Source organism: Eurosta solidaginis, chromosome 3, assembly GCF_040869045.1.
Source record: "Eurosta solidaginis isolate ZX-2024a chromosome 3, ASM4086904v1, whole genome shotgun sequence".
Taxonomy (NCBI): domain Eukaryota; kingdom Metazoa; phylum Arthropoda; class Insecta; order Diptera; family Tephritidae; genus Eurosta; species Eurosta solidaginis.
The window spans coordinates 108,778,491-108,798,772 of NC_090321.1; the positions used below are offsets into that span (position 1 = coordinate 108,778,491).

Sequence of the window (20,282 nt, forward strand, 5' to 3'; positions counted from 1 at the left end):
AAAGATGTTAGTTAAACTTTATAAAAAAATTATGATTTATTTGTAATCCTTCGGAAAATACGTATGTGATTTCAATATGTTTAATCACCGACTGTTTTACACGCCTCGGTGGTATGCCTGGTGAATATACGTAATCGGTGAGCGTTTTATACAATTCACCAGATCCCTAGTAAAAACGTAGTCGTCGTCAACACAGCCCACCATATACCTCACTCTACGACTTCTAAGCCAAGAGTCCCTTGTTCTTGGATTTGCCGCTCCTTTTATACGATTTTTGAGTCGGCTTCCGTTGCTTTACAATAAAAGTTCTTATAACTAAGCTAAATATATGCATGTGTGTTCGCTATAGTTTCACAATACCATTTCTCCATGTTCGCTTATACGTAAGTATGTATGTTTGTGCATAATTATGTGAGTTCTTACACTCTGCGATAAAAGTTTTCATCTCCTATATATAATTTAATATGTATTATCATTATATATGTTTTAAAATTATGTATGATTGTACAAAGTATATTTAATTCAAAATGTATGTACATATATGTATAAGTAAATTCATTTCATTCCATATATATATATATAAATTACTATAATTCAGTTTATAATTTTAATATGAAATTGTATTATCTACAATGAAAAATCAAAATTTCTGGAGGCTCCGAAAGCCTGTAATTTTGGGGTCTTCACACTGCCTTAAAAATATGCTCTTGCTTAAAATGTACCTGGGTTTGAGACAACGACACTAACAGTTTTTTGTATCTAATAACCCTTCGAAAATCTACCTGCTAACTAACTGATGTACGAATACTAACACATATGTACCAGTAAGGGTGTACTAAATGGATATATTTACTTGAATGCTTATAACTTTTGTATTAGTTCATCGATTTTGTTGAATGAAAGCTTATTTTTTTGTAATAAAACAGAGCTTAGAGAAAAACAAAATCTGCAAAAAAATAAAAGGTTTTCGAGATCCTTCCTAGCAAAGTACAAATTTTTTTATATTCTTTACAAAAAAATTGAAAAAATCTGTAATTATTGTTCGTTATCTTTGAATCTGAGGGGCCTAGCAAAAAGTGTTGTATGCACAGTTTATAGCAAATTTAACTCTTAAAAGCTTCAAACCGTTTTGGAATTGCTGAATTCCTTCTTGAGATATATATATATGATTAAGTGGACCAAATTTGTTTTTTTTTAAACTGTAATTCGTAAATATCTCAAAAACGTTGCCATAAAATTTCGGAATCAGGGGGTGATTTTACATAGGAAATTCATAATGACGTCTCTGGTGCAGAAAAAAATTGGAATTTGTGATCCAGTGTTATAGTTTCTTTTACAAACTTCTTATAAGTTTACATTATGTAGATTCAATTTTAAGAACATTGAATGAATTTTTGGCTAGATTTAAAAAATTTAAGGTGCTAAGGGACAGATAAGGTTGGCATTATGGTAGGTAGAAATCGGGGGCGTAGTAACTTTATTAAGGCAACATCATCCTAATTTCAATTTCGTTTCGCGTGTTTTTCACTCGATTCTATAACTGTTTGATCTGTTTCGAAACGGCTTCCGAGCGAAATTTAATTTTTTATTTCAGAAACATTTAACTGGGTATCTAAGTCCGCATGTAGACAAAAGAGCTATTGCAATGATACTTACATATATGCTGCGTAAAACAGCGGACTCGATCCGTTGCAAATCGCATTCACACGAATGGGATAACTCCTTGTTTTTCTGTACTTATGTCAACACGCATAATATTTATTTGAAAGATGGGACTGGGTCCTTTCTGCCTCTTAAAATCAAGCTTGTTGCCTTCCGCCGATCGTTGCCTCTTCATTCTGCCATTCGACCTTCATCCTCCTAGTACCGGTTGCAGTACCGGGGTTTCCTCGCAGAAAACCTCTTGAAGTGCCTTCGACCTACTTCCACGGCCTCACCAAGCGCGCGTTCTCCACTTCTGTTGGGCCCAAAACTGCTCCCAAGCGATGGACACTTCTTAGTTCTGAATGGTACTATGATAGAGCTCGTTTACTTCCGTACCCTTCTCCACTCTAGTTCTCCGTTTTCATTTGTATGCTTTTCCAACACCGAATTCATTGAATCACCACTACTCTCGCCGCCCGAGTTCGACAAATCGCTTAACGCGTTTTTGTCATCCTTGGATTGCGACTCAGTGCTCCGCTTATCATAGTTCTTATTCAAATTAGATATTGAGTTGTTCATCTTGTCCGTACGACAACCTGCCCGACAAGGTGGGCTCAGCGGTCCAGTATTAAATAAAAACAATACCTCCCGAGGTGGACCGGTATCGGTTAGGATCCATTCGAATACAGCTGGGTGCAAATCGTCCGATAGCCACGGTCCGCATAATACCCTGCATTAGGGTGTTGCGAGTCCTAAACCGCTCCGCCTCATATTCGGGCGCCAACGACAAGACGCATACCCTAGTGAAGGAAGTGCGTGAGCTTAAAGCAAATACTATTAGCAATGTCGTTTTCAGTTAACGATGCATGTAACATTGACACAAATGTGGCCTTACGAGGTGGCACGGTAGTCCCTGCCTAGAAACAAAGCGTTGTCCTTAATAAATTTGCGAAGGTGTAACCGATGTAATAGGAGGTACATTTACCGCATCGGTTGGCCTGGACCAAATCTGTCTTTGGGGTCGTACTATACTAACTAAAGTCATTCGGAGTATTTCTGAATACATCAGTACAGCCTAGAAAATGTAATAATTAAAAATTAATGAGCTTAACACCGGCTTCTAATAATTGAATATTCAATTATTATGTTTTATAAGAGAAACTGAAAAGAAAGAAGGAAACATTTACTGGCATATTGCGATGGTACCATTTCGAAAACCGCCACGAATTCATCATCAGGCAATTTCGTAATGATATCAAAGGTTTCGCGGTTCGAATCTCGGTGAAACCTTTGATAACATTACGAAATTGCCTGATGATGAATTCGTGGCGGTTTTCGAAATGGTATCATCGCAATATGCCAGTAAATGTTTCCTTCTTTCTTTTCAGTTTCTCTTATAAAACATAATAATTGAATATTCAATTATTATAAGCCGGTGTTAAGCTCATGAATTCTTCAATAATAAGTAAAAATTTAATTTTTTGTAGAGGAATACATATTTATTTCTCGTGGATTCACATTACATTCTAATGTCAAAGCATTTTGAATGAGCTAAAATTATAAAATAGCGATGCAGACCATCCATTTTCACCAATTTTATATCATTGAGTATTACATGAGACTAAACACAAGGACGTCCGACTATTATTAACCTAACTCTTAAAGTCTCAAATAATTACAATTTTGCGTTACATCTATTTACAATAAAACGTGCAATATGTACTCACCTTTATGTTGGAAGTGGTACAGTATGATTGCCTGCGTTGGAGCTACTGACATTTCAATTGTCCTTTCACCAATTTCTATAACTATATTAACTCGTCCTGTTACAGTTCGCCAATTTAGCGTTCTATTTCCTTTATAAGCTTCATAAGATTTAGTGTACTTTTCGAACTCAAACGCGATTTCCTTAGGCAATTCTAAGCTTTCTTTATTAAATGAAGGCCAAAATTGAGCAGATATTATAAATGTTGATATATCGAACAATTTATCTGAAAACAACATAAATAAGGTTTGAATAAAATTTATTGAAATAAAGATGGTACAACCCAATAAACAAGCAATAAAAATTCTCAAAGGTTGTGGAAAACGATAATTTTTAATTTCATATTCGGTGTGGTTCATCATTTCAACTGGAATATCACTCTATCTGCCGTTTCGGAAGCGCCCTATCTCAGAAAACATTTGAGTAACACTCTATTTCAGAATATGTTTCAAAAACGCCCGATCTAAGATCTCGGTTAAAGAACGCCCTATTTCAAAATTTGTTTCAAAAACACCCTATCTGAGCTTAAATTCAATAGACTCTGACAACACGTTTATAAAAAAATAGTGAAATAAGCCGTTTTTGAAACAAATTCAGATATATGGTATTTTTGAAATACATTCTTAGGTAGGGCGTTTCCGAGCTCCCTTCTGAAATTGGGTTATATTCCGCTCAGCCGTCAATTTGAACCTAACGTTTTCTCAAACTTTGATTTCAAATATTTGCATTAATTTAAACAAAGTATGTTCGGCGTTCGCACATACACAATCATACAATTATACATCCCCATCTTTAGTTAAAAAAATAGAATAAGAGGAAATTATGTTAAGTTTCTTGTAACGAAAGCTGTTGACAAATGTCCATTGTCTCATAAAACCTAGCTTAAACCATATATATATGCAAGGCAGTGTTATATAATCCGCAATTGTTGTGATACCTGTTTGATGAACTATAAAAGTCCATCATCTTGTAATAATAAATTGTTAAATAATTGAAATGAGATGAAATGTTATATACAGGCACATGACCGCAGGGAGTAAATGTGATCGTTCGGTTGAGTTTTTAGCACAGCAGTTTTTTGACTTTATCAACCGCAAATTACTAAAATGTGCTTACGCATGCTCGCACTAATAAGTCAATTGATTAATAAAATAATTCGATTCTGACAGTAGACGACTACTGTTATTTGGTTAGAAACTTTCTAGCATTCGAAAGCTTTCGACATATCGATTAACCGCTTGCTTTCGACTTCTCGGTTAACCGCTCGACTAATAGAATATTTTGAACATAATTTTTTTTAAATATGTACATACTTACTGATTTATTTAATAGGTGCCTATCCGTTTAAACGGTTATGGACGTCACTTCTTCGATGTGCTAAGTGGCACCAATTGGTAACGTCAAGGGAATTAAAATCGTTTTCCACCTGGTCCTTCAGCGGAGTGTGGGCCGCCCATAGTTTTTTAGCCGGAGCATCATCTTTCATCATCGGACGATGTGCTTTAATGCGCTGGACTATGTTGGTGTTTGCATAAAGCTCGTACAGCTCTTCCTTAAATCTTGGTAAAAGCGTTGGACGTGTAAAATTTCTATGGATAGTCATAAGTAAGACCAACTGAACCTTAATCAGGTTACGCCTCACATTTTTAGAAATTTCACGCACCCAAATCTTTTCTTTAATTGTATGATCAACGCCCTAGATTGATGAGAAGTATAATGATTAGTACCTAGGACCTACCTAATTATTTTCTAGCTTTTAGTATTATTATTACTTAATGTACATAAGTATTGTTTTCAATAATACCGTTTAAATTAAAGTTGTTTTTTTATTATTTTATTTTCAATATTTTAGTCTTTATTTAATTGCATATTATTTCTCATTTAGTTCATTTAGTTACTTATTTTTACAAGGACTCTTTCCTGGCAATTTGTTACAATCTAAGTCCTCAATACATAATCCTTCCAAACAGGTCCGGCGAAACATAAATAATCCAGGTGGGTAATTTTTCGAACCGGAAAAACTTTCCTTATTTTGACTTTTTCTGTTATTCTTATAAAATTATAACATTATACTGTTTTCAACCAACTTTATTCATCACTTTAAGTTACAAAAAATAGTTTTCGTAAAACTACAATTTCAACCAATTCCATTGTTGAAGCGCGAATATTGCAGCTCGCTTCGAATTTTTAGAAATAAATTTGTTCATGAGGAATTCAAGATCAAGCTCAACAGTTTCCTTTGAGTACGAATGTAGAATCGCGACATGGTTGAGTCGATCTTGCGCCATAGTCGATCTCAAATAATTCTCTCGTTAGAGCAAGTTGACCACGGGATAGTAATGAGCAATTGTATACAACTTAAATATTCAGGAACAAATCCTCTACACCAATTATTTTCTTTCATAAATTGCACAATATCTTTCAATACTTTTGGAAATACTTTCGTATGTTTCATTAAATTCAATGCAACATCTCTGTCACTAACCTGAACTCGTAAAAATCACCTTTATAAAAGAGGATGATTTTTTCCACGTCAACTGTTTCACCGACTGCAAATTGTTCCAATGTTCGAAAAAATTTGGCTGAATCTATGTCGAATCTACTTTTCAAAGAGCAAGGTACTTGGCCATAAATTTCACAGTAAATTTTACGATAATATTCTTTTGGAGTGTTGAAAACATGGTCGTTATCATTTTTACTGTCAATTCGCTTTGAAATTTTCCGTCGACGCGGCAAATTCGGTTCCCTGATTTCAAATTTCTTTGATAACTCTATGCATTTTAGCCAATTTGATGCGAATTTGGAATCGCGGGAAATTTCCAACGTGTATGTTACAGCAACAATTTTACGAGACGAATCTACGACTTTAAAGTAAAGTATTACTTACTATACGGTTTTTTGTGATAACCGGTTACTTTATATGTAGTACCATGCAAAGCGAACATGGCAATGCCGGCAGCCAGCTGTGACACAATATTTTTTTGATCTGACAATAGAAAAAAACAAATGAATGGGAATACATATGATATATCCCGTACTTCAAGAAATATCAGAAAATGTCCAGGACCAGGGAATACAAATATGTATTTAATACAGGAGTAGCACAATACTCTAATGCTATGAACACAATCAAAGCTACATACACAAATATATCTCTACTTCGTTTTATCAATTGATGAACCTATTAAAAATGTATCCATTTGATATTTTTTGTATCTTCGTATCCACTCCAAATTGATACAATTGTATCCAAAGAGCAACACCCATTGTAAACATAGTTATTCACACGCATATACAGCGCACATCACCTGACTGGCGAGCGCTGACTGGCTGACTCATGAATCGACCTTTACGCGCGCGTATTTGAAAATTTAATTAGACTCCAGATCAGATCAAACAAATTTTCTTTTGCCTTCGGGGTGGGTAATTACCCACCTTCAGGTCTTCCGAGTGGGTAGTACTACCCACAATATCCCCGCCTTCCGCGGGTCCTGCTTCCAAAGACTTTATTCGACTAGGCGCTACATATGCTTGCCCCTCCTCGAACTCCAAAGTATTTTGATGTCACTTCTACCGGACTGTATGTAATATTTGTTCTAAATATGAGCTAAATCGGACCACAAAATCCGAGTGTTTTTAATATCTAGCGGGATATTTTTTTCATAAAGCGATTTCTATATATGTATGTAATATGTGTTCCAAATATGAACCAAATCGGACCGCAAATATGATATCTCGATCCTTGCGCCACCTGGTGGCGATTTTTTTCATACGTCGCTTTCTATTCATGTATGTAATATGTGTTGCAAATAATAATAATAATATTTATTTAGTCTTGAAATTATTACATTTCTTACAGACTAGTTACAGGTAAAGATAGACTACCAACTAATTTAACATGTCATTTAGTAGCATTTTAAATATTTTTTCACAGTAGGAGAAGTCCAAAACTGAAGAATTTGGGAGCAAGTTAAACTCTTTAAGAGCTCTAACAACAGGAGCATTGGCCGCATAATTGGTCCTCGCCAGCCCAACGTAAAATGTGGCATGATTCCTTAAATAAATATTAGGAATAAGAAAGAATATACGTTCAAGTAAAAAGAGGCAGTCAACCAACCCAGATATTAAATTAAAAATGAAAGTGAGATATAGGAAGGTTCTCCTACAATTTAATGTCTTGAGATCAATAAGCATACATCTAGATTCATAAGCCGGAACAGGAAGATCAAAATAAAGGGGGCGCAGAGCGTACTTTATAAAGACATTCTGAACTCTCTCCAAACGACTTATATGACAGGAATAATACGGACGCCAAATAATAACAGCATATTCAAGTCTCGAGCGCACCAGTGAGGTAAAAAGAGTTTTTAAGGTATACGGATCCGAGAAATCTGAGCTGAAAGGTCTGACAAAAGCCAGCATAGAGTAAGACTTAGCTATAATATAATTAAGATGGCTTTGAAACGAGAACTTCGAGTCAAAGACCACCCCAAGTTCAGTGATTTTGGAAGCAATGCCTAGTTGTGAGCCTGCAATATAATATGAAGTAGGGAGCGGGATGTCTGGGAGCATTTTTTAATATTTAAGGGAATCATATTTTTCTGGCACCAAGCTACAACATTGTCTAGATCACTCTGAAGTTTCAACGAGTGAGCGGAACACGTAATATTACTAAAAATCTTCATGTCATCAGCATACAAGAGAAATTTAGAAAATTTAAAACAACTAGTAATATCGTTGATGAAAATCACAAAAAGAATTGGACTTAAAATGCTTCCTTGAGGAACGCCTGAAGAAGCAATAAAAGAGTACGACGACACCCCGTCAACTACAACTGAAGAAGATCGATTTGAGAAATACGATTTGATCCAGCTTAAAAAACTTGAGTGGAAGCCAAAACACTGTAACTTCGATAATAAGATACGATGATTAACTTTATCAAACGCTTTCGAAAAATCAGTATACACGGTGTCAACTTGGGCCCGGTTACTAAAAGCTTCAATGCAGTGTTCAGAGAAAACTGCTAAATTATAGGTAGTTGATCTCCCCGACATGAAACCATGCTGATCTACCGAGATGAGACGACGAATGGCAAAGAAAATTTTATTTTTTATTATACATTCAAGTTTTTATATAAGTAGTCGAAATTTTAGAAATAGGACGATAATTGGTGATATCATTTTTATTGCCAGATTTAAAAATTGGCGTAATAAAGGAGATTTTCCATGCATCAATGAAAACACCTTGTTAAAGAGATTTATTAAAAAGCAGCCATATTGGGTAGGCGAGAGCTAAACAGTTCTTAAAAAGGTGAGACTACAAACCATCAACATCAGTCTGCGACGACAAATTGATTTGACGGATCCCCAGTTCAACATCATCTAAAGAGATTTCAAGAGCCCCAAAATTTAGCGCGGAACCACTAGCACCAAGGCCACTGTAAAAACCACTACTACTCAAATTAGAGTCAGCCTCAAAATTCGAGCTGAAAAAATCTGCAAAAAGATTTGCAGCAACTGATGCTGAATCAGCTTGTGTATCCTTGTAAAATACAACAGAGGGAATACTCGAACACGATTTTTTAAACTTCACAAAACGCCAAAAAGCTTTCAGATTCAGTTTAATATCCTCTTCGAATTTTCTTATATAATTCTGCTTCAAGACTTTACTCAATGATTTAAACTCGTTCAAATATTTTATATACATTTCTTTGTAAAAAGGAAGCCTTGAATTTTTAAATTTTTTGAAAAACTTGTTCCTCAAATTTTGAAGTTTTTTCAACTCCTTCGTGAACCAAGGAATTTTGTAAACTTTTTTCTTTACTTTAGGAATGTGCTCACTACAAATACAATTTAGGTTATTCTTAAAGATATTGAAACAACCGGTCGCATCAACCTCAGTAAATAGCGTATCCCAATCAATAAAGTCAATTGCCGCATCAACCACATCAACATCATAATTAAAAAAAAAAAACTTGGAAATTGTATCCTCTACGTAAGTATTAAAATCATAAAATTCAAAATGAAGAACCAGCGGAACATGATGTGGACCAGGATTGGACAAAGGGTCCAGACATTCCTGGAGGCAAAAGTGCATGTTATCACTTAAAAATATGAGATCCAATATTCTATGAAGACTGTTATTAAAACTATTAATCTGACTAAGGTCACATCTTGAAAAACCTGTAATCACATATGTTTCAGCAAACGCATTTGAAGACTTTGGAAGAAGCCCCGTACCTACTATTGTCAAAAGTAGACCATTCTAACTTACTGAGGTTGAAGTCGCCAATTACGCAAACATTTTCATGGCTAGATGCTAAGGCTGAAATATTATCAACATGCTCTTTATGAAGTAAATCGCTACTAGAAGGAGGTATATACGAAGCAAAAATTAAAATTTTAGAAAATCCATGAACAGAAATGCAGAGAATATACAATAGGGAATCAGCATTCGGCAAAGGCACCAAAGTCGCACGAAATTTTCGTCGAACCGCAATTAAAACGCCTCCTCCTCTTGATAAACCAGTTTTTAATGCAACGCGATCTTTACGAAAAACGCAGTATAAATTTTCATCGAAGAATTCACCATCCATAAAAGTATCATTAAGCCAAGTGTCAACTATTACAATAATATCATAATCCAGGTTTGAACTCATCGTAAAGAGTGAGTCGGATTTGGTTCTTAGGCCTGATAGATTTTGAAAGTAAATTTTAAGATATTTGAGAGAATGTGTATTTACTACACGAAACGGCCGTATTTCAACATTTGTAGGTCAGATGCTGGCATTAACTACCTTATCGTAAAAGCAGAGCGACACGCCAAGTTTAAAACTAACTTTAACCAACTCATGAATATCAACATCCCGCTTAACAAGGGCATAACAAACCACAAACTTGGGGTTGATCAGCATTCGTCACGTTTGAAGAAACAGACGACAGATGCAGCCACATCATTTTAGGAGCAACCTAAAGTTCTAGATTAGCACTCGATTCAACCACAATAGGCTTGCTCAGATTTCTGAGTGAATTTATGGCAGCATTCCCACTGGGTGCATTTACTTCCTTTTCGCCAGCATTCACACTGGGTGTATTTACTTCATTCACGGCAGAGGCATTTGTCACAGAAGCAGTAACAGCGGCGGCCGACGTCGACGCCCTTTGTGAAGAGTAAGGCGCCAAAAGCGAATGAGCGCAAGACAAACTAGCAGCACCAGCATAAGTGGGTGCACTAGCGAGTGTGTGCACTTCAGTGCTCTCAGCATTGTTTTTGTTCGACTCGTCAATTGGTGTATCATTAATAGGGCTCGGAATCTTATGCGTATGCAAGGTGTTGTTATTCCGTTCGCCTGACTTAGCAGAGTTTGGCTGATCAGCAGATATGATTTGTTTGTTGTTTTTAGCTTTACCTTTATTTGCATTTTTGCTACCACTACGGCGCAGTTCTTTGACCTCAGATGTGAGCGAAGCAAGCGAACCAGCAACACCTTCATTAAAGAGCTTATGGAGATTAATACGTTCAGAGTGCATAATTTCCAACTCGCCAAGTAATTTGTTTTTGCAACATTGCACTTGCTTGCTCTGCTCGTAAACTTTTCGAGTTCAGCAAGAATATATGATAAAACATTATTTTGCTCTTTATCAGTAACATTATTGTAATGCGGTGCATACTGTTGTTGTAGCTGCTCTGCGATGGCATTATTCAAAGAAATACACTCTTCATGATGAGCAACAGCACAATCATCACAAATATAAATTTGATCTGGATTTTTAAAATAATCCAAATAGGCGGCCAATGTACCAACAACGCACTGCATGTGGTAAAGTTTTTTGCACTTATCACATTGCATACTGCTTTGAGCGCGCTCAGCTCAATGACCACAAAAACAAGGCATATCGAACGAAGCAACGAGTAATGGATACATAGTAAATAAAGCTATTAGAGTAGCTAAAAATCTCTAACACAAATTGATAATTTTTAAACTCGTTTTTATTTTTTATTTTTGTGAGGAGCCAACAGTGTCTAGCCAAATTGTTTATTTTATCCGTGAAAATATTTGTATTTCACAATTATATATATTAGCAGAAATACAACTCGAAAAGTACAGAGCTCAAATAAACACGTCCGTAGACGGCAAGAACTAGAATATGAGCCTAATCGGAGCAGAAATACGATTTTTTTGAATATCTCGATCCTTACGCCACCTAGCGGCGATTTTTTTCATAGGTTGCTTTCTCTTCATGTATGTATTATGTTTTCTAAATATGAGCCAAATTGGACCACAAATACGACTTTTGAAATATTTCGATCCATGCGCCACCTATCGGAGTTTTTTTTATCTTATTATTTCATTGTCATCGGGTTCTGAACTATATTCCAAGTTTCAAGCTTGTAGCTTATTGGGAAGTTACTTAAATTTTAATTACAAAATTCGTTCACAACGGCCTTCCAAGTCAAGCTAAATAAACCCATTTAAAAAATTTAAAAATCATATGATTTTCTCAATTCCTTAGAAACCATTTTTTTATTTCTTCATAATAACTAGCTGAAAAAATGCAGCCAACAATTTATTGTTAAACACAATTTTTTTTTTCGAATAAAAGTATTTAATTGTTTTTTTTTTGTCAACAAAGCTTGATACAACTTCTAGCAAATGTAGTATTTTTTACTTTTTTAGTAACAAAAGTTCCTGACTGACTGATGTCGGTCGCTTTTTTGCGATTTTTCACACAATACAAATATTTCAAGAGCAGGTTTCTATTTTTATTTCATGTACACAATACTAATGCACTAAAAACTTTGTCTGAAAAAGTTAGTTTTTCTTTAGTTCAGGTCTAAAAATGAAGAACAGGTATACGATTCGTCCCGTACCAGCCGTGGAATGCTCCAGTAGCAATTGTGAAAAGAGGTGGAACAATTATCACCTTCAATGGGTGCTTTAACGCTGCCTGCGTTTAAAATAACTTAGACGACTTCCCTCTAGAATCTGAGCACTCCCTGAACATTGGTTATCACAATACAGTTACAGAGATGGTTGGTGTCATGTGGAGCACATTACACGCAGGACATATGTTTTGTGTGTCGGGGTTGAATCTGGATAGGTAAGAGTTTAACCTGTTACAGTACCCAGATCGAAATTGAGCTAGAGTGACGCGCGTTTCCCTAGGGAGAGTGCGTTCCTCCTCTGCTAGTTTTGGGTATTGTTCTTGGAGCACAGGATTCACCGGGCAATTCCTGGCATAGAGATCCGACACCTGTTTGTGAATTTCACCGAGGACTTGCTTGTGCCTTTTTGCTTCATACGGCTGTGTTCTAAGGTTCCGTATTTCCTCATAATGCTTACGAAAATGACCCCTTAATCCCCTGGGAGGTGGCCTCATCAATCAGATGTGTGTTGGGATGACCAGGTTTCTGGGTATTCAACAGAAACTGTTTGTTCAGCATTTCATTTCTCTCCTTAATGGGGAGTACTCTCTCCTCATTGTGTAAATGATGTTCTGGGGACATAAGACAACCCGTAGCGGTTCTGGGGGCAGGATTTTGGCAGGCCTGTATTTTCTTAAAATGAGTAACCTTTAGGCGTGGCGACCATATCGGGGGCGCGTAGCAAGCAATAGGCCGACCAATTGCTTAGTAAGTGGTAATGAGCGTTTCTTTGTCTTTTATCTGAGTACTAATGGCATTAAGCGCGGTGGCTGTGCTATGTAGTTTTCTGAAGCCATGCTGATGATTGGCTAGTTGCAAATTTGCTTTAAAGTAGTTGATCACAATGGCTTCAAGTGTCTTCGCTACTGGCGATAGGAGAGATATCGGGCGATAAGAATCTCCTATGTTAGCTGGTTTCCCAGGCTTTAGTAGCGGGACCACCTTGGCCATTTTCTATTTTTCGGGGATGACAAAGGTGGAAAGGAACAGGTTGAAGACATGTGCTAAATATTTGAACTCCTCTTTAGCATCGGCATGGCTATGCTGTCTGGGCCCACTGCTTTGGATGGTTTAGTATGACCGTTGGCATCCTCAACTCCTTTGGCGGTGACGGTAATTGGGGGCGGGCTGTATTTATGTTTATGTGCGCGACTCTTGGCACGCCGTCTAACTTTGTCAACCGTAGAATGCATTATATATTGTCGGCAAAAAGGGATCGCGCATTTTTTCGCATCCGACAGCACTTTATCGCCAATGGAGATTTTGTCATTGTGCGTAGTCGGATTCGATAGGGACTTTACGGTGGACCAAAGCTTACCCAAACCGGCAGAGAGGTTACAATTCCTTAGGTGCTCCTCCATTTCTCCCATTTGTGTTCATCCACAATCAATCTGATGCGTTGGTTTATATCCCTGATTTGGGGGTCGCCGGGGTCGCGCAGTCTTATAAGGTCACGTTCTCTCGCTAAATGTGTGGCCTCCGTCGGAAAATGTGGCCGGAATTTTTCCGGCGGGAATAAAACGAAACGAGGACGTTCCCCTTGGCGAGCATCAGTCAGGATAGGGAGGGCAGCAAAGCGATTTTCTGTACTCATCCCACTTTCCTTTTTTAAAGTTTATGAAAGTGTCAACGGTTCGGTCAGATGCCAATGTTACCATCGGCTGCCAGTAGACGCAGATTACCACACCTGCACCCACGATGGACAAATCTGGCGAACTGTGACAGCTTCGCTACCATACGAGCGGGGGCGTCTTCGCTTATTTTTTAGAACGTCGTTTCTTCTATTTGATCCGCCAACATCTCACCCTTGATGCCCGCCTGCAGGTTTGAATGCCATAGATCGTGATGGACATTGAAACCGCCTAAGATACTGCGATTATAGCCAGTGAGTAGTGCTCTGATATTAGGGCGGTATCCACTGGGGCAACAGGTGGCAGGAGGGATATAGATGTAGATAATTTCTATGTTTACATCGCCTGACCGGACAGATAAGCCGTGACGTTCTAGGACACTGTTCCTGCGGCCGATGTCGGGATCAAATATATTGTATTACACTGAGTGGTGTATGAAAAACACGAGACCACACCCCCATTTCCGCTCTCGCGATCTTTTCTGTGGACAGTATACACAGAACAGGTCTGCAAAGCAGATCTTGCTGTGAGTTTAGTCTCTTGAATCGCAGCGATGCGGATGTTATGCCGCTTCATGATATCGACTATCTTCTTGATCTTCACAGTTAATCCATTACAGTTTAACTGCAGAGTTCTGACGTGCAGCGGGGGAGACGTCGTCACTCTAGGGGTAAGTGACGGGTGACTACGCCTGAGTTGAGGGAGGCCAGGACGCAATTGCTGTTGTGGCCCTGGGACTGGACGTCCCTGGGTAAGCATTGGGGTTGGGTTTGCCGCCTGGCAACATGGCGCAATGAAGCTCGTCGGGGGGTTGCCGTCGCGGAGAACAAAATATCTAGGAAAGTAGCACAGTCCAAGGCAGGAGACACTGACAAGAGTATGACCGTCCTAAAAGCATTCTTTTCCAGCAAACGCAGCAAAACCTTTTCTCAGGACCGGGGTCGGGAGAAGGACCCGGATTGGGTTCGATACCTTCCCGGAGCGGGAGAGTATGGCGCAGTCGCGCTGCAAGGATCTGCTGGGAGGTTGACAATTTGTGAGAGGCACGCAACAAATTAAATGGGTTACACTGAATTGACAGCCCTTGGTCGGGAAAAATCCCAAGTCGCTGCGGTACATAGAACCGGCTGCCTTGGGAAGCGGTTAACTTTTCTTCGAAGCATTCCCTGTAGTAAAGGCAGCCCCTATGTCGAATTGTGTTATGATAGGTTTAACGGTTTTTGATTTATAATTAATATTTTTAAAATTGATTTTATCAGAAGTGGGCGGCCAATTTTCAAAAATGTTTTCAAATGTTTATCAAGAGTTTCAATATCTGTACACACATCAAATTTCAAAATTATAGGTGTATTATTAATAATCAGGTTTGTGTGTTTCCAAAATGTTATATATATAAAAAGTGGGCGTGGTTATCATCCGATTTCGCCGACATACGGACGGACGGACATGGTTGAATCAGGTCCCTTTTTCAGCCTGAGCATTTTGATATATGGGAGTCTATATTTACCTCCATTCGTTTATGCTGTTACGATCAACCGTTATGTTACCACAGTTAATATAATCTGTGTACAAAGCACCCTGAGTATAATATAAAGCCGGGAGGGGTCGATCTGATGAACCAGAAAAAAGCGTGTTACGAAGTGGATAAAAACCTAAGATAAAATATCATCTACAAATAATTAGCTTTTTTTTAGCTTTTTTCAAAATTTTAGAAAATCTAGACAAACAGTTTGGCGTAGATTCAATTTTAGGAACATTGGATGGATTTGGGCTAAATGTTAAAAATTCGAAGAGCTAAGGAACAGATAATATTGGCTTTATGGTAGGCAGAAATAGGGGCGTAGTAACTTTATTAGGGAAACATGAACCTAATATCATTTTCGTTACGCCTGTTTGCCACTCGATTCGATTGGCTGTTTCATTTGCTTCGAAACTAAAAAATAAAAAAAATAAATGTAAGGCGCGATAACCTCCGAAGAGATCTAAGGCCGAGCTTTTCTTCAAATTTGCGTCGTGCTCCTCTTGATTTTCCCTACAAATTGGCGGGCGGGACCTACATGTTTTATGCCGACTCCGAACGGCATCTGCGAGGCAGATGAGTTTTCATTGAGAGCTTTTCATGGCAGAAATACACCCGGAGCGCTTGCCAAACACTGCCGAGGGGCGACCCCGCTTAGAAAAATTTTCTTCTAATTGAAAAACCTTATTTCTAAAATTTTGATGTTGCTTTGCCCGGGGTGAGAACCCAGGGTATACGGTGTGATAGGCGGAGCATGCTACCATCACACCACGGTGGCCGCCAAACTTCGAAACTGCGTTTTATTAATCTTTCAATCATTTGGCGACACCGGCTAAACATTTCACTGATATACTTAACATTTTTTCCTTCATTATGCAGATGTGGTTTGGTGGTAGCGTGCGCCGCCTACCACGCCAAAAATCCTGGAATCACGCCACGGGTAAAGCACCATCAAAATTTTAAAACTAGTTTTTTAATTATATGAAAGTTTTTCTAAGCGGTGTCGCCCCTCGGCAGTGATTTGGTAAGTACTCCGAGTGTATTCCTGACATGAAAAGCTTCTCAGTGAAAACTCATCTGCCTTGCAGATGCCGTTCGGAGTCGACATAAAACATGTAGGTCCCATCCCGCTAATTTGTTGGAAAAATTAAAAGGAGCACGACGCAAATTGGAAGAGAAGCTCCGCCTAAAATTTATTTGAAGGTTATCGCGCCTTACATTTCTTATGCAGATGTAAAATATATTTTTTATCAGATGCAGTTAGTTCTTTACTTTTTGGAATTTTTAATGTTCCCAGTAGCGCATAAAAAATGGAATGCTTCTGTTTATGAGAAATATCGTGATAATACGCATTTGCAGCTACCAATTTAACAAAACGTAGAAAAACAAACCAATCGCAGCTTCGACCGGTTTTCAAAGCAATATGCAAAATACTTTTGTGAGAATCTTATCGCCTAGCTCTTTTCTTGTTACGGTAACCTAACGGGAAAAAAATATCACTAGTTCAAATATCGTATTTGGACTAACATTTGGGTCCCAGCACCATCGATTCAAAATTTTAATGGGCGTGGCTCCGTCCTTTTTAGTGTCATTTTTTTACCACAATTCCGAAGCTATAACTCCGGTAATAATTCACGTATTTTAAAATAAATTGGTGGAGATTATCCGAATGCCATATTAATTAAGTTGAATCCCTCTTGGGTATTGTGATGATATAGCGATTTAGAAAATGTTTTAAGAAATCGAAATATTAAAACTTTTGCGCTTTTTAAGCATTTAAAAATTTCATTCATAAGTGAAGTGACCATTCCAAATCAAAAAGTTTACAATGAATCCACCATCCTATACACCGCAAGATGAAGCAACTACATCAACAACTATCGAAAACCCAATGAGTCATATACCCAAGCATGATGTTACTGTTTTTGGTGTGTCTACTGATTTAACTGATCTTAATTTACCAACCCATCTGGATATCTTGAGATTTTATTTTTACTTAAGCGAACGCGCTAAAACAGAACAAAAAAAGTTTTCCCATAAATCATTCACTATTCACGTACAAGATAAGTTGATTGCAATTTGGGAAAAAATTGGTATGGAAATAATGCTGAAAAAAAGTGTATTTAATAAATTGAATAAATTGCTTGACAAGTATCAAGAGCAAATCAAGAGAAGAAACAACACCCAACAATTTACAGAGTATGTAAAATCTCTGGAAACAATTGTTTACTTGTGAAACTCTTCCGGTAAGTTATTGCTATCACTCATTTATTATAAATGTCAACCATTTTTAATTATTTTATTATTATATATTTTCAGGTAGTGGACGGCTTCCAGAAAATTGAGTTGCAAAATATGCCCCCTGCTCCAGAAAAAAATTAATTTTCCACCGATTCGAAGTACTTATACGACATGGACCATGCAATTTCTAGCGGCGTGGTTCCGGTGGATATGGCTAACATCAAACCAGGGAAAATTGTACATTCTCGGTGGCTCACCAAGGCCGCTAGATTATTGCGATTATATGTGACAACGGAAAATCCAGATGCAAATTTAAGAATTCTGGTTGAATTTATAATTAAATGTTATGTGCCAATGTACTTCAATATCAAGTATTACAGCACTGTCGTGTACGGCAGTGCATTATTTTTCAAGTTCATTGGTTGATCACGATTTCCAGAACTTCGTTTACGCAAAATTGTCAATCAAGTAATTAAAGATAATTCATATTATGCGCATTCGGAAAATATCTTGTTATCAATGTTGTTTGATGATAGCAAAGAAAAGCGCGACTGTGCCATCAAGAAAATTCTACGCTATCAAACCGATGTTGACGAGCCAATGGAACTTAGAGTTTATAAAAAACCAGATATAAAGCGGTGCGAAATTGCCCAGACTTGAAAGTAAAAAAGACTTCAAACAATAATTTTTTTAGTTTCTTTTCTATAACTCACTTAAATTAATTTTTTCATTTACATATGTTCTGACTAAATAATAAGAGAAAAATAGATATTATTATAAATAAATAATAAATATTATTATAAATAAATAAATAAAAATAAAGAAAAAACATAGCCATTTAGCTGATTTTTTCATGTAAAGTGCAAAACCGGCGATTTTTTGAAATGATTGTATGGTGAACCCCCAAGGGGGTTCCAGGGGGTGTGCCACTGGCATCGGTGGGTCGGGCCTCCAAAGTTAGTGGGGGCCGGTCATACATTTGGACTCCATTGGAGCACTCTAAATGGGTCAAAGTGGGATTTTTCAAAATTTGCCCCTACCCAAAAGTTCGACCCAAATTGGGGGACATCAGAATTCGTTTTAGAGGTATTGTTCCTTCGGCAAAGTTTCTTATTTTGATCCCTAGAATATGATTTTCACAGAGCAATGGGCGATTTTTTTGCCTCCCCACAAATCGACCCGGCCTAATACACATGCATGCATAAACTTTTTAGGTACATATGTATATTAGTGCATGTGTGCGATAAACAATTGCAACAACTGTTGCAACGTGCCAGATAATTGCATTAGTAGTTTACGTGCGGCTTATATAACAATAGACGTCATACTTATACTTAAATGGACTTAAAGGCAAAATTGCCTTTTGTTTTCCACGGAACGTGGATATGGCAGCAATCAGCGTTGTCCGGTTTTATTCCCTAAATTACCCAAAATCAAATTTAAATTACCTTAAATTACCCAAAATAGTTTTGATAGTCAAATTTGCGGCGGCGCTTTAATAAAAATTTAAATGGGAGACCTGTCAATTAAATCTAACACCCACTTTTCAACTAGTATATAACACTGGCCGTTTCTAAATTGGATGTACTTTTTTTAAATTATTTGTCCCTAATATCATATTAACACTACGGCAAATGCGTCAAGTTGGGTTAAAAATTAGCGATTTTTAAATCGACCCGCCCTAGTATATACTATATACAATTTTGTACATGTATTGCACTTCAATATAAAAAATTTGAGCAGCACTGTTTATATTGTTAATATTGTATTGTCTATTATAATTTGGCTTTTTTGTGTTTGTCTTTTTAAAAATAAAAGATCCTGCTCATGAAGATGCGAAGAAGTTTGGCGAAACGTACGGTGTTAAGTGAGAAAAACAAAATATAGTTGTTTTTTCTTGCACTAGGAGCATTAGACCGCAAAAGCTTATTGGAATAATTAATTAAAACAATAAAAAAAATGGTCAGCATTTAAATATTACGATAGGATATTTGTTTTGCATTCTCAAGGAAAATACCTTCAGCCCAGCATCGAAAGCAGGTATCTAATCCGCTGCATTAACGTGTGGTTCCTTCGCTCGGTAATGCCATTCAGTTCAGGCGTGAATAACAAAGACCTTTCGTGTGTAATCGTCATCAAATGACAGTAAATATGGTGCATCTGCATGCGATTGTACTTGAAATGGTCCCTTTATGTCTGAATGGACAATTTCCAAAACGTTAACTATCGCTGGGGTTGAATGATAATACCATGCATTTAAGATTCTCAATTGATTTCACATGATTCATTTTACGCCAGTAGCGGACATAAGATTGTTGCTTTAATGCCCTAGTGTTTTGTGCCATAAACGGTAGTGCACAGCAATAAATGCATAATTACTTCTGTCCTTGACTGTTTTTATACTCAGCTGAGCAGAGCTCACAGAGTATATTAATTTTGTTCGCATAACGCTACCTAGTAACGGCTTAAACTAATCGAGATAGATATAGACTTCTATATATCAAAATGATCTGGGCAAAAAAGCAATTCACTTAGCCATGTCCGTCCGTCCGTCCGT

The 20,282-nt window shown here is 37.3% G+C and overlaps 1 protein-coding gene across 3 annotated transcripts in view; it reads right to left on the minus strand.

Moving 5' to 3' along the window:
- The window catches only part of mr (anaphase promoting complex subunit morula), a 724,830-nt gene that overhangs the window by 318,023 nt on the left and 386,525 nt on the right, over positions 1-20,282 (minus strand). For all 3 annotated transcript variants that reach the window (XM_067772925.1, XM_067772924.1, XM_067772926.1), the window contains one exon: positions 3,372-3,635. In XM_067772925.1, the coding sequence (XP_067629026.1) occupies positions 3,372-3,635 (264 nt within the window). The remainder of the gene's footprint in view (positions 1-3,371; positions 3,636-20,282) is intronic.